At 39.4% G+C, this 15,764-nt stretch overlaps 1 protein-coding gene across 1 annotated transcript; it reads right to left on the reverse strand.

Annotated features, from left to right (window-relative positions):
- Positions 1-7,939: 7,939 nt before the first annotated feature.
- LOC105264413 (zinc finger protein 182) lies at positions 7,940-9,777 on the reverse strand. Its single transcript, XM_011301268.1, has 2 exons — positions 9,422-9,777; positions 7,940-9,037 (listed from the first exon to the last, which is right to left on the reverse strand). The coding sequence occupies exons 1-2, from the start codon at positions 9,569-9,571 to the stop codon at positions 8,303-8,305; spliced, it is 885 nt and encodes a 294-aa protein (XP_011299570.1). The 5' UTR covers positions 9,572-9,777; the 3' UTR covers positions 7,940-8,302.
- Positions 9,778-15,764: the final 5,987 nt, after the last annotated feature.

Below are 15,764 nucleotides of genomic sequence, written 5' to 3' on the forward strand. Positions count from 1 at the left end.
TCACACACTTAATTTGAAATAATTCATTCGATTTGAAACCTGATAACGTCGAGATAAATTCAGACAAATTAACGAATATCAGAAATAATTGGTGAAGGAAGACGCACGTTTCGAATCGAAATGATAAAAAAAAACTAGTGACCTCAAATGCCCTGCACCAACTTCCCATCTGCAAGGCCAACAACTCGAATATTTCAAATCATCCGAAATATCATCATAATGAGTTATAAATGCTTCAACCGAACCGACGAAACCTCCCAGACTGATTCCAGAACAAGATTGTGGTCATTGCCTTCTGTAATAATCGTCATATCTTTCTGTTCTGCGACCCACACACCGCCGTATATATCCATTTATGAGGCGTTTGCCAACGTAACATGATGATTATCACGCTAGAATCGTAGTTCGAACGGATGCGGGCAACCGGATGAATCGGGTAATGTCAATTGAACCAAAACATATCACATGTTTTGTCATGTACTGTCTCCACCATTAATAAATTCTATCAATGCCTCATAAGAATTATTTCCATCATCTCTCGTTCCTCTGTTTGAAAAACTTCTTTATCTCATCCCGTCAATATCAGAGAATCTTTTTTCCTCTTCTACTTCTAGTTTATCCTTTGACGTCAAACGAAACGTCTGATCGTTCTTCATGAAGCACTGGAGGAAGAGGAAAGATATTGCGATTATCCATTTGTTTACCAAAAAAAAGTCTCATAAATAAGGATCCTTTGAAACGCGTCCTAGGAGTCTTATCTGTCTGGGGGTGAGGTTCTTATATAAGGTGGTAAAAAAAGGGCGAGGATGTCTCCACCATCGATCCAATCTCGGGTACAGCCTGCCAACCCGCCGAAACCAGACTCTAAACACGATAATAGCACAGGTGGAAGGCAGGTTAAAGGATTAAGCCTGAAGTTGGAAACATTCCTATCGAAAGTCGATCAGTGTTAGGGTGAATTGGGTGGGTTGAATACCACCCCATGTTGGCATTGGTATCGAAGGGTGAGAAAGGTACGAACGAACGAGGGAAGATGGTGAAGAGCATGGGGTAGGGTGAGCATTATAGGGGCGTTGGGTGAGCTGATCAAAGACGAAGGAGCTTTGAGGAGGAAAATTGGTAAAGAGGGAACTTATTCCCTTCTAAAGCTTTTCCCAGCCTTCATGCTCGGCAAGGCTGCTTTATGGCTGGAGGAGGTAGACAACATCAAAACTAATACTCTGTTATATGAGGAGTTAGAGGTGTTGAGGAATTATGTCATTTACTCGTTCCCATCGATTTTACTTTGACCTCACGATTCATCAGTGAAAAAAGGTAAATTTTTTACTGTTTCGGGTGGATTAAAGCAACAGTGGGCGACACATTGACAAAGTGTATCCAATGGATTGGACACACCCTAATGTCTGAGGAGATTGATCAACGTCACCTCAAGGGCGTTTATCCACTGCCCAATGAGTTATCAGCAATGAAAAAACGGTAATCAGTGTTCATTACGGGGCGAAGAAAAGGGGAAAAAATTGTATGTTGAGAATCCATCAGTGGGTTTGTCCGCTGGGATCTTTTTCAATAAGTCTTGGTGGACGTTAATTGGTGATGGCGGATGATATCTTTTCACTGAGGTACTGCTAGGCGATTCTTCTGTGTATTCGCAATGGCGAGTTGTCCGTCCCCATCGGCCACAACGTCGTATATAACAATATAGCAAAGCTGTCCCCAAGTCCTAGCCTCGTATAGATAGAGAAACATTAAGTGTCCCCGATGGCGGCCACACACGAGATTCACCCACTCTGTTTCTATGAAAATGTATCTGTGTTGGGTATATTGTCAACGGAATTCCATCAGTCGTTTTAGCAGGGAGGAGGAGGTGAGCACATTGGATGCCAATGGGGTATCCCTTCTTTCATTTCATGTCTTATAAATGTCGCAACAGTATCTCGGTGCCTGATATCTCTAATCGAGATGGAGGAAAACGTGTGAGCACCTTTGGAGATACTACTCGAATACCGCAAAAGGCACTCTAACGATTTTCGGGGTCACGGGGATAGAGGGAATATTGGGTCATAAACGTTTATATTGCGCTCAGTATGTCCGGTAATACTGATATTGGCAAGTTATTGGGAGTCTCTCCCGTCTCGTTCATTCTGTGTGTCTTCTTCGAACGATCATTGGGAAATCTCGGGCCACGGGTATTACCGTATATCCGACCTTCTCATTCACTAATCCTGGGGTTGTGTAAGCTGGATTGAGAGGGTGCGTGGATATCTCGGTTTTGTGGAACTACCACAAACGGGTAAAGGAAAAGTTTAATTGGAAATATCGAGGGTTGGACGGATTGGCGATAGATTCACTGGGGAACAGGTGTCTAGAATTGGAATTGGAAAGTTTTTCCATTTTTGGCTATAGTGTAGATGTACAAGTACTAATTAGATAAAATCGGATTATTTATTTTGTATAGCTTGATCGATATAGAAAGTAATTAAACACTATTAATTGGCATCGGGATAAATCACAAGAAGTTAAAACGAAATATAAGTAAACAATTCATTGTTGCGCTCGGTGAGAAATTGAATTCAATGAAAAATAAAGCCGAAAGTATATTTCCTAGCGACCTAGTGCGTATAGACACTGCTTTAAGAGAAAAATTCATGAAAAATTACTGTGCTGAGCTTGAACTTAACGATGGTAATTGTTATAATGACTTTGAATTTTTACTTGGCCGATAAAGACGGTTTCCTAGTTTGACAAAGAAATTTTACTAGACGACATAGTGTTTTTTTTTTAGGCCGGCAGCTTACACCGAAATTGTAATGCCGCACAATAATTTTTATAGTGATCACACGGAGAAAAAATCATAAATTGTCTGAAGAACTGTCAGGTATTTTTTACGTAATTGTATCTAAAAAATAAAATAATAACAATTAATTATCCATTATCCGGTGATTTGTTGGTTCCTTTTAATAGTAGAGTAGGGTATATTAAAAGTTATCAGATGAAAGTTTACTGCTGGTATATTTGGCCTTGTCCATGGGTGTCACTCGGTCCAGACCCAATCAACTGATATCGTGAGGGCTTAAGCTCCCCCGAAGAGCCGCAACTCCTGATACGACTGCAGGGTGGTAGTTCGACGCTTGGGTTAGTCAGCTCTGATCACGAGTTAGTGGTTTAAGGATGAGGAAACCCAGCGTTTCCCGGTTAGGAAAGAGGTGGTATCTATGAAAGGAAGGGAGAGTTGCTCAGTTGAAACCAAGGAAGCAGAAGTGAGACAGTAAGTGCCAGGGTCCAAGCTGACTTTATGTCGGTACGTAAGCCGGTTATAGGCGCTGCCAATGTTATTTGATGGCCAAATGCACTTCGCCACCGTGAAACCACCGCATCTCACCCTCCACCCTCTCTTTTACTCACCTATATATCCGCTATATCCGATCTCCATCGTCCAGTAGTGTCTTCCAGAAAGCCATCGACGATATCGACCCAAGAAATGAGAGACTGGAACGAGCTCATTTTCGCCCCTCTCGCTAAAAAATCAATGTAAAAATAAAAAGAATGGGGACGAGGGAAAAACAGAGTCCTTACCTTGTGCCTTACAGGCAGAACACGAGTCAAGCATGAAAGACGTTGGGTATATCTTCCAAGATACCCTACTCTCCTTTTCCCCCCCTATTAATACCTCGACGCGCCCACAAACTTAATGAATTCTTCAGTGAGATCAAAAAGAGGAGGCATTCAACTTTTTTAGGGGTGATGGGAGGGGAAAAAAAGGAATCCTCGCAAATTGAACACGAAATTGAGCGCAATTTTAACCACAGTACACGATTAAACACCAGTTTAATTTCAGCCTCCCTCTGTCGGGAAGAGACAATCTGATTTCTCCAGTGATACGGATATTTTGGGTTCGTTTATGGGGATGATAAGGACTGGTATCCGATATTTTCCTGTATTTCTGGTATGACCGGAGGAATTAAAGCATAATACTCGAGAACTTTTCGGGATTAATAGCCCTGTAAGGGATGCCATCAAGAAGCCAAGCGAATTTTAAATCGCATCAGGTCATCTTTATTTTTTTCTAGAATTTCCAATTTTATTGATGGGGAAAAAAAAAAATTTTTTAATATGAAGATTATTCTTCAACTTTGTACAGATTTGGTTGGGAGAGATATTTTTTTCTCTGGATAAAATATGTAAAATTAGATATAATAATAAATTTTTTCCATTTTATAGTAGTGTATTCTTTTGTTTATTCAGCCTCTCCTTTTTGATAGTTTGTATCCTCTTAGATACTCCAGGGGATTTCCAAGGGTGATACATACATTTACCAACTGTCTTGATATCATAGAGGTGTTGGAGTATGAGAGCTTAGGCAGTGGTAGTAGAAATTGGTGCTAGGCGACTGCATGTCTTAGGGTGATTGGGAGTTATGACTCCTAAACCGTGCTCCAGGGCGTCGGAAGGACTTGACACAGGTCGGATACCGCCTCATAAAATGTTATGAGAATTAATGTTAGACTCAATGCCACCGTCTTGCCTCTTCTGCTGGTATGTCTCTCACTTCTCCAATTCGCTAGTTTACTATTCTGCCTCAGTGGACACTTCTTTCTTTACTTATGGATCCCCTGCCAATTTCACCGGTCTCTCCAACATTCGACCGCAACAATTCCACCAGAGACCAGCAGTTGATTGCTAATATTGGAACAATGATTTGGACTCAACTGCTCTGAACAGTCAACATGTGACATAGATTTGAATTGGTTGAGTACTAGTTTTGATCATCTGATGTACCTCATAAAGACGCCATGCATCGGCAATCACTGGGGATGAGTGGATGCTTCCGGTGTTCGCCCACTAGCCAATATAAACGTTATGCCATTAAATGGTCACTGTGCTGTTACGTGGTATGTCAGTTTATACGATGATTTAGTGGATGCATTGATTGGGTCGATCAGAGGCCATATCATCTCGTTTAGACTCTTCCATCATCGGTATTACGGGCATTTATAGATGGGGACAGCATGAGCAGGATGATCGAATCAATTTCGTTTGGTTTGAGTACACTTCTATTTTAGGTATCGAATAAATTGCCTTGCGCAAACAATTTCTATTCACTCTTATATTCAACAAAAGAAATTTATCACGAAATTATCTGTTGATTTCCATGAATTTTCATTTTTACAATTACAAGCACTTATTACTCTTTCCATTAGCTTAATTACTTTACTTTATTTACACTTGATTGGAATTGATTTGTTCTTAGACTTCATGGAGAATGTACATTTATCAAACGATTTAAGCATAAAATTCTACTTTGTATACGTTCTGTCTATGTTGACGAGGCGACTCCAATATTTCCACATTAGCACTGCAATGATTTTTCTTCCCTTCAACCCCCTGCCTCACCCTTTCAGTCACTCTCATTATTCTCTTTTCGTATGTCAAACAAAGAGCTCTTCGTCCCGGTCATATTTTTAATCAATACGTTAACTCCCCATTGCCCCATCCTCGCATCATCCTTTCCCTTTGCTTCAAACCCTTACTCCCGCATCCTCACGTGTATATTCGGGATTGAACTGTGTCCTCGTATAATATAAAAGAAAAAACGTTAATATTAGGTGACGTGTTCTGTCATACGTGAAAAATGCCGCAAAGGCTTATCAATTTCATTTTTATTGACATGATGCAGAAAAAATTTTTATTTAATTAAAATGGAAAATCAAAAGGTTTTGAATTATTGAAAAATGAAATGAAGCAACTGAGAAATTCGGTTTACATCAATGGATTGGAGTGATTGCGAAAGTAAAATGCCTAAAGTAGTGGAAAATTGATAGAATAGCAGAAGCGACTTCCCAACCTCCTTAAAACTCTCCACGTGGAATTAATCGGTGAAACCTCTTTTAGTTCTTTCTTTTCATTTTTTTTATGATTGCGGTGAATAATTAACGCTCTTCGTGGTATAAAAATAGAACATAAAAAGAAAATTTGCGGGAATCAATTGTCGAACCTCTCTGACTATATTTCACGGTCGAAGAGATAGGGAGGCTTTTAAACTTCCCCTGAAAAAAAAAAATAAGGGAGAAAAGGTGGAAGAAGCACAAGGGTGCTTTATCGTTTTCTTACGCCGACTTCTTAAAAATTACGCTTCCTCCTTTAACCCCAAACCTGAACTCATCCAACACCGCATTTACCTTTCGCTGGCTTTGTTTAATCCATCAAATATTTATTTTCTAGATTCTTCCCCTACCCTTCAGAGCCTCCATCACCGCTCCTCAAAACATGAAATAAGGTGAAAAAAAATAAATAAGGCGGAGAGAAAGAGAATTTCAGGGGCATATTTTTCTTTTTAATAAATTATGGATGATTATTGAGTAGCTCTCTGCACTTTGTATAGAGGTATAATATTTAAACATGCCTGGTTTTTATTCTCTTTGATATCCGGGAGAGAAATTGGCGGAGAATTATCACAGGAGACTTATCAATTAATGAGAAATAATTTAGGCGGTATTTTTTTGGTAGCTTGAAGGTTGATGCTAGGGTGGATTCTTAATATACGCGGAGAGAAATATCTCTGTTATGAAATTCCACAGGTTCGTGTATGAAAAAAAAAACGTCAAACTGAAGAAAAATTATTGATGGATTTAACAAAAAATATTTTTTTATCCATTCTCTCAACGTTAATATTGATAATGAATTGCCCAAAAATTTTTTGGTAATCCAAAATGAAACATGACTGGGAAGAATATTGCAAGGATCGTTTTATTTGTAAAAAGAGTTCAGTGGTTGCGTAAATCCCCTTGAGGAACGTTTGCAGTTCCCTAGATCCAGTGGGAACCAAGTCTGAGAGGATGCAACGTCGTATTCCTAAAAAAAGAATGAAATAGTAAAAAAAAAATAACACCGAGAAACACTGACTGTATTCATCCGTGTTCGAAAGTAACTCCGTGCCAAAAAGGGACCGCAGAATTTCTGTCAGTTGCCTCTTCTCTGTGACAGTGGTCCACGATGGAGAAACACTCTACCGTAAACTTTTGTTACATTTTTGGTCAAGTCCACATGTACGCCACGGAATATGCCTGGACATACGGTTTAAGTGGATCAAAGGGATAGAATATACGTTACGTGAATATGTGAATATACATGAAAAAACCTCCCCTCGTACCACCCCTCGGGGGAAATATAGTCGTTCTGCGTTGGTGAAAAGCCCGAAGCGTCGTATGTCCATGATTTTCTTTGAGAAAATTTCCACTTTAATTATAAAATTTTGCTCAGATAAAAATCACATTTTTTTCCCCTTTCCCGGAATAATTTCATTGCTTTTACCATATGTATTCCCTTATTCGTTAATTCAAGATATGAAAAAATACGTTCCTCTCCATGAAAATGAGAATAAAAAGGGGAAAAGAGGCAGAGCGAATGAGATTTCTCAGTTTTTTCTAGAGTGTTGACTACTGAGACGTACCTCGAGCACTTTTACTGAAGAATTTTTCCATTTAAAAAAACATACCAAACACATGGGCTTGAATTTACAGAGGCGAGAGTAATTAGAACTTCGAAGTGAAAACGATATGCGTATATTTGTACTGGTTGAGAACCAGACTCAAATGCCATTGTACAAACCGTTGAGTATGAGCCACATGGATTTCTTACGAAACGAATTATGTATTGCACTCCACCGAAAATCCAACGAGCGAAACACACTGGGCTTGGGCATTTTGCTATAGCTGCTTGACTGTGCGTATACACTCTCACTTGGTATTTTACCGGGAAAATTCACCAGTGAAACAAAGGCGCCGACGGCGAATTAAGTACGATATTTTAACGCTCGACTAAATTGCATTAATTTAAAAGCAAGTTGGAATGGTGGTTGGGTGTTCTCGTTTTCAAAAAGGTATTAGGGACGAAAGAGAGGGACAAAAAAGGTGAATGTATTAACACATGTCAGTTGCTCTAGTTTTCCACTTTATGGTGAGTAAATTTTTTCCATTTTTCTCAATGAACATATCATCGTTTTTAACCGTTGAATTATATTGCTCTCCATTAAACTCTACAACTACACTATTTTTCTATTTTTCTTTTTCATATTTATTGCCCAATTTTTCTCTATCATTTTCCTTCATTTATACCGTTTAGTCCACGAAATTATTGTATTCTACAATATTTCCGACAACTGATCGGTTAGAATAATGAATCTTTACTCGAATCATATTTCAATAAATCTTTCATCAACAAGATAACAAAAAAATACACACTCAATTTTCAATGGGAAGTGCTACGAACGCTCTAAATATTTATCAAAAATATTTTTGAACAATGACTAATTTTTAGTCGACGCAATATTCTTATGATAATGTCTCTGATGATTATCAAGTGACAGTGGCCCTTTAAAGTACTTATCGCAAACTCCACAATGATAACTGAATCGATTCTCATGACCCTTAATGTGTTTATTCAATAAATCCTTCCTGCTGAACGTACGGTCGCAGTAATTGCATGGGAATTTGTCTGGGTTCGTGTGAAAAGTGTTGTGGCGAGTTAAATTATCCTGTCTTGAGTACTTTTTCGTGCAAATGTCACAGGTATATTTAGTTCTCTCTGAGTGTGATCTCTGATGATAACGTAAATAACGTTTTTGCGTGAAAGTTTTATCGCATGCACAGCAAGCTATCTTATTCGCTTCATTAACCATTGGCTTTTGGTGCAGTGCGAGACTGCTCTCATCAGGGAATTGCTTCTTACAGAATGGACACGAGTAAGTAACGGAATTTTTCGTAACTTTTAAATTTTCCGCGAACACTGGATCGGTGAGCATTTTGTACAGAAATGTATCCTTGAATTCTTTCGTTTGCCTTGTAGGTGATGGTGGGGGGCAATTGTGAGGACCCAGGCCACGGGTCTTTGTGGATAGATCAATGGGCTCGGTAAGCGATAATGTAGCGGCGGTGTAATCCAATGGTAAACAAATCTCAGTGTCTCCCCAGCACTGGTAACAGTGTGACGATGATCCTTTTATCGTCAAATCAAGGACGTCCCACATTCCGCTGTATTGTCTCTGTGAAATCATGAACTAGATTAGTTTAATATTAACTCATGACCTCGGGTTTCAATTGAAACAAAATATTTTTATCGAAGAAGCATTAACCGAACGCTCTCATTCAATTTCTGCCCAAAATTTGTATTTTTAAAAAATTGTCAGAAACATTTCTCCAACGAAAAATTACATTGTTGATTACCAATTGTCAGAACAGTAACCGAATTTTTTAATTGTCTTCACTTTTGTATTTTCTTTTAGTATTTTTTCATAAGCTCATCACATCAATCTCCGATGGATTTTCATGCAAAAAAAAATGGTTGTACTTCCGTTATTGGTAATCCAATTCATTATAAAATCTAGGAATCGGAGTGTCTTTCATAATTTATTTTAAAAAATTGTTACCTCATTAATTTGTGAATTTCCTTGACAAGGTTTCGACAAATTCTCCCAGAACGTTGAGCTCTCTTTCACAGAATCGCTCATGACATCATTATCGATTTGTTTGGTATTCATTATTCTCACCGTGCGTTTGGGTGATTTCTTTACCCGCATGATACACCTTTCCAACTTTCGTAAACAACGAATCCCTCGGAGTCTTTATCCGACCAAAAATACTGGACGACCAAATCTTCCTATTCAGTCATCCACTGATCCTCCGAGGAAGTGCAAAGGTGGAACGTCTTCTCTTATAACGCACTTGCTCAATCACCACTAGATAGACACTGACTACGAAACGATATCCACACAATTCCCGATGGCATTGACATTGTGGAGTTCATCCTTTTGCCTATCCCAAATTACCCGAAAACTGCTTTCCAAACAAAATCCTGTAAACATTACGGGTATACTGTCGAGTGCGTCATTGATACGTAGTAACCTTGAAGGAACAATACCTAATCCCTAATCGATAATTCTCATTAAACTCCACACAAATTTCTCTCTCATTTCCATTCTCTCCTCGAATAAAAAAAAAAAAAAAACAAGTGGTCTATTGCCTTTAATCTGTCTACTCTATAGATCCTCTACCAATGAATTCAAAAATTCTCTCTCACTTCAATCCACAATTCACTTGACTTAACCGATATTAACCGAATTTTAAAAACATTGCAATCATTCGAAGAATAAAAAACCAATTGAACTCTCAATCTATCACAACAATTTCACATTCATATACTGCATGGAGTGGAAAATAATCGGGAAATAAATATGAGATCATGGAAAAATCGAGGCAGTTGGAGGGATATAATGGAGTGCAAATGAGGGAGGAAAAAAAAAGTTTGAACGGAAAAAAAAAAAATCTGGCATTGTCACCGTGATGTTTTGAAATATCGTCCATTCGTATCTTCCTCAACTTCATTGTTAATACAACATAAGGAGCACCCGCAGCCGTTGTGGGTGGTAAAGGGGCCGGTGAGGGGGTGAAAAAGGGGTTGACTCGATGGAGGTTAAGCGAGGGTGAACGAGGATTTTTAATTGTAGTCCACCCGGTATAACCCCACCGGCTAGCCGTCGGTATTGTCATACTGAGCGGCGCTTTTCTTTATTTCCCCAGTGGCTGGATGAGGTTATACATTTCTTTCTGTTTTTTTTTTATATTCCTTTTTTTTCAACTACGGCAATGCCTTCGTCTTCTTATTAGCAAACGTAATTGGAAATACAAATGGTTATTCACGGTGGAGCAGATAGGTCATGAGAAATGAAGGGGGAGGGAGGTGGGTGCACTTTTGCGTATTAAGCTCGTATTTGCCAGGGATAATTAGGACTTTTTTTCCCAGCCAATTTGAATGAATAATTGATTTCATTTCCTTCTCCGTTCTGCCCCCTTCCTCTTCTCTTCCGTCTGCTTCACCCTTAACAGTCGAGTTGGTGGATTTTTTTTTACCTCTTCAAATGACAATCACCCATCCAAAACCATAACTCTCCTCACCATCTCTGCGCTCGTCTCTGAGAGAAATATAAGATTCTTTGTGGAATTAAATATTCAGGGATGAATGACTCACAGATAGACCTGGTAATTCGCAGGGGGAGATGGGAGAGAAAAAAATTCTGAAACAACAGGGCTGAATTGACGATAAACATGGTTAGCAAATGGTTTGATTTTTTGACATTTATAATTTATGAAAAAAAAAAAGAAGGAAACAGTTGGTTCAGGTATTTTTGTTCCTTTCATTCATCCTCCCAGAATCTCTCGGTCATTCTGAATAATCCATTGACATCGACCGGTTGGCTCGTCGAATGAGAGTCCGTCAATCTCGACCAAAGGCACAAGAATACCCAAGAGGGGCTTGGAGTATGCGTTTTTTCTCTCTTCTTTTTCATCAGCATTTTTTACGGTCATACCTGTGGGCATTAATAATAAACGCGTTTAATACAAGAACTCGGTGGTCCACGACCTTCAATGCAGAAGAGGGGTATATATTTTTTTATACTGTTGACGTTAAAAAAAATATTAAAAATTGTGGGGGGGCATGGGGAAGGGATAAAAAGTGATCGTCAGATGGATCGCAAATTTGATGTTTCTATTTTGAGAAATATGGGTTTAATAAAGAAGGTGGCACGTGATGTATGAGGGTTTTACCATGGCTGTGTAGTGCCGCAAGGGGTGAACAGAGTGAAAGAATAAGGTAAGATCGGGCTTCGATGCTTGAGGTGTTGGGTATATGCTACAGAAATCGATGATGATGAGTACACGGGGGTTCGTTCCCTGTATTGTATCCCCTATTCAACCCCCCCCCCCCATTCTGCGCCTCACATGATACACGATCGTGTCAGAAAAAATCTCACCAGCATATGCATTATCGCAAATTTATATCGCAGCCTCCGTGCGATACGCGAAAAGCCCGTGAGTCAGTTTATTATTCTTGTTTACTCCCCTCCACCCGCTTACACCAACTCACCCCCTGTATTTCTCTCTAGACTCACTAGTGTTCGGGGGGTTGCGAGGGGTTCATGTAAAACATCCGCTGGAAAAAATTTATTTTTACGCTCAAACGACGTCCGATAACGCGTACTGTGTCGACGCATTTTATTTATTTTTTTCAAAGTGCTGACTCTTCTGGGGAGGGATTTTACCATAGGCAACGTGAGGAGGGGGTGGGTCAACCCTCCTGACAACATCGGCTACTAAACTTATTTCTCCCGTCCTAGTTTTATTTTTATTGCGTTGGTGTATCAACCTTTTTTGTTTTAGTTTTTTTTTTCAACTTATTTATGAGAGCAAACTTGAACCGAGCGGTGACAAGTCGACGGGTTATCTCAGTGGCTAAATCCTATTCTAAAATTTTTGCAAAAATGATAATGGGAGTTTAAGGGATTTGTGATAACGCTCTTTGTTTGAGGTGAATAAAGGCAGATTTTTCTGCTGGTCGGAGTTTTTTCAAGTTTTTTGGAAACCCAACAATGAATGGAAAATTGGGGTAGAGCTTTTATTTGTGAAGTATATGTCTTATCAGAAATTTTAATCAACAATAAGTGGGCAATTGGGCAAATTAATTTTTTATTGATGCTTTTTCATTCCTTTTATCAGCAAAAATTTGCATGAATTTGCATGAATCAATGGCACCCCACTGAAGAATTTTCACATATCTCGTAACTTATCAAGATGAGAGGTTGTAAAATGGTTGGATGTACATATCCGAAAGCCAATACAATACAACCCCCTTTCGTTTTCGTGAATGGCCTCGTATTCTCGGAGATAGAATGGCAATTCTCGAGAAATTGATGCCATTTGAATATCGTGACGATCGAGAGTCCCTATAGCCAGAGAACATCGCATCTCAATAGCCACCCAATTGCCTTCAGAAGATTTCTCATCTTTTAATGGCAAAAATTCTCTCGGCTCAATTCCCCTCAACAATACATTTCTCTTCATTAAAGAAATGTTTTTTCATTCAATCTTAGTTCGTCTGCTGATGAGTGGTTTTCAAAATCTATAACAGAGTCGAGCCGGAAATATGGGGGAGTGAGAGTGAACACAAGGTATGGTACCAGAGTCGAGGGTGCGTCCCGTCACATTTCACTACAGACTAATAACTTCTGAATATTCATTTCGTGTTTCTCCTTGCTTGCTCCAGTGCCAATACTCTAAGAATGTATAATGCTACATTCACAACGGAATATATAGAATATTTACCGTACATTGAACTTCGCGCTAAATTTATTTTCCAATAATTGTTTGACATTTTTTTTAATATTTCACTCGATACATATTCATTTTTTCCTTCATTTTCATTTTTATAATTAAGATCAATTGGATTGATATAATATGTGCCGGCCGCTACATAGATAATTCAAGAGTTTGCTCGACATAAATTCACTTGAATAAATTTGATTTTTCACTTCTAGGAGCCATCTTGAAAATTCTTAGATTTTATCAAGGGTATTTTACTGTTGGGATTTTGCGCCTTCCTGGTCGAAACGAGAGGAACAGAGGGAGTGTGATATAAATGTGCAGGAAGCATCAAAAAGGGAAATAAACTTGGAAGATAGAGAAAGCCTCTGGTTGCCATGGCAACTATATGAATTAAGTAATCAATGAATTATTATTGACATTGATGTCTTGGACTCGAGGAAGCCGCCCCATCGCAATATTCCCCCATCCCTCTCATTCCACCTTTCTGTATCACGTCGTCTCTCTGCCCCCAGATTCTACGATATTTCAAGACTCATAAAGCCCACCAAAGCATTCCTGATTAATATGAAGGCACTAACGCTTCATCAGTTTTCCTTCGACGTGATTTTTCCTCCCTTCATCCAGCGGAAATGAAAATAAACAAGATTAATTATTCATCGATACATCAGACTTCTTTCATGAGTCACAGATAATTTCGAAGACGAGAGATAGTGTCTGTAATGGAGGAATTTTCCATCCTAGGGTGAGTATTACAATTTCACCATTTCAAAGAGAAATTATCTCCCACATATTTTCCCCAATTGCATCCCTTTCCTCGCTTCCTTCTCTGGCATACCGTGAATTCGCGCATTCCAATACTCAAAATAACGACAGGAGATGGAATAGACAGACCACGTCGAGATTGAAACCTTGCGAATCCCATTCCCTTTCTTAATCCGTACTTTTATAATAAATGTTTGTAACAGTACTGGTCAAGATTCAAATAACATTATCACTCATCATCCCTAATCAAACACTGTCATCAATTTCGCTATACTATAAGCATCACCAATTCTCCGGGTAATTTCACAAAATACAAAGGGAACTCTCATTTCCGCGTTGCCGAGATTGTATTAACGGAAAGAGCCAACAAAATGAGAGACAAAAAAGGTTCTTGAAAATGAAAAAAAAAGGGATGAGATACAGACGAAAAAACTTTCATTCTTTGTCAAAAAAAAGATCGGAAGAGGGTATGGTGCGTAACGAATTAAAATTTAACAACGACAACTGACAATCGCACATTTACGTACTTCCCTCTACCCCTCCCTCTGAGTACACCACACCCCCTCAGTGAGAATTCTCGGCGACCCCTGGGCCGATCCTCCATTGTCTCTCAGTCTCATCCCCCTGTCACCCCTCTGCGTTCACCTCTCAGTTAGGAAGCGTGCGATAATAAATATAGAGAAAATGAAAAATTATTAAAAACTTCCTTTTTAGCCTTGGTAATCCGCGTCGTGCCCCCCAGAGATGCCGCATTAAAATAACGTGGGCTCGACTCTTCTCCCTTTCCTCCCTCCCGCCAACCTCCTTCACCTCTTCGTTTTGGTGTCCTCCTGCTCTCCTCCACGGGCTCATACCCTAACAACCTTCACTCCCACCCCTCTGAAAATCTACGTATATATATATGGTCCTCGGGGTTTGCGTCCGGACACACGAATTATTTATACGCTAGGAGTCTCACTGACGACATTACCACCCCGTGTTTGTATTAAATCATAATGAACGAGCCGTTACGACCTACCGAGATTTGCCCTTCAACTCTTCAACTCATCCACCACTCGAGTTGTTTTACATTTTATGGAAATATGTAAACCAAATTGATTGTGCGGTTCACATCGTTTCGAAAAGTTCCCGTACACCTCCCAGTTCTTGCTGCACAAAATAGAAGTATTTAATCGGTAAATGGAAAATACAGGAAAAGTGATGTGGGTCTTCAATTGGATCAGAACGCGTTGACGTTAGGCCTGAAAATGGAAAATTATCAGAAGTTTTCAGGTGCAATTTTCTAACACTAGATCTATCAGAGTGAAATAATGAAAGGTGTCCTGAAGATGGAAGTGAAATCCATTTAATTCAAATCTTCCTATAGAAGATATATGTATAAGGGTATAAAATGTGGAAGGGGATGTGGGCACCCGCAGTGTGCCTGCGTTGGCGTCGGTGGCCGCCTGCTGTATTAGATTTGCTTTCTAGGACACTTTAATCAGAATGTACCTATGTAAATTTTTGAATACACATCCTCTCGTCTCCGGCGATGTTTGTATAGGTCAGGCAAAGGTATTTTCCTGGCGCGGGCCAGGAACGAGAGGAGGGCAACTGGGAAAAGATGAAGGGGAAAGAGGGACACGACCAAGAGGATGAGGGGCTAAACCAGAGCCGCACGGCGCGTCCCGGGAATTAAAGAATTTGCAATTCTGAATTTCCAGGCGATGTCATATACATATATAATATTATATGAATGTATATATTTCCTCAATTTTATTCACGCCGGAGACGTGATGTTCGTTCACGTTTTACCTAGACCCGACGTCAAGATCGTTGTTTCACAGAATATTCCTACGAATTTTGTAACGG

Source organism: Fopius arisanus, unplaced genomic scaffold (genome assembly GCF_000806365.1).
Source record: "Fopius arisanus strain USDA-PBARC FA_bdor unplaced genomic scaffold, ASM80636v1 scaffold00021, whole genome shotgun sequence".
In the NCBI taxonomy this organism is placed as follows: Eukaryota; Metazoa; Arthropoda; class Insecta; order Hymenoptera; family Braconidae; genus Fopius; species Fopius arisanus.

What these genes read in the sequence shown, in the direction of transcription:
- LOC105264413 (XM_011301268.1), bottom strand. Translation starts at nt 9,571, where the DNA reads ATGCGGGTAAAGAAATCACCCAAACGCACGGTGAGAATAATGAATACC. An exon ending in GAAATTCACAAATTAATGAG is followed by an intron (nt 9,038 to 9,421) that starts GTAACAATTTTT and finishes ATGATTTCACAG; the next exon opens with AGACAATACAGCGGAATGTG.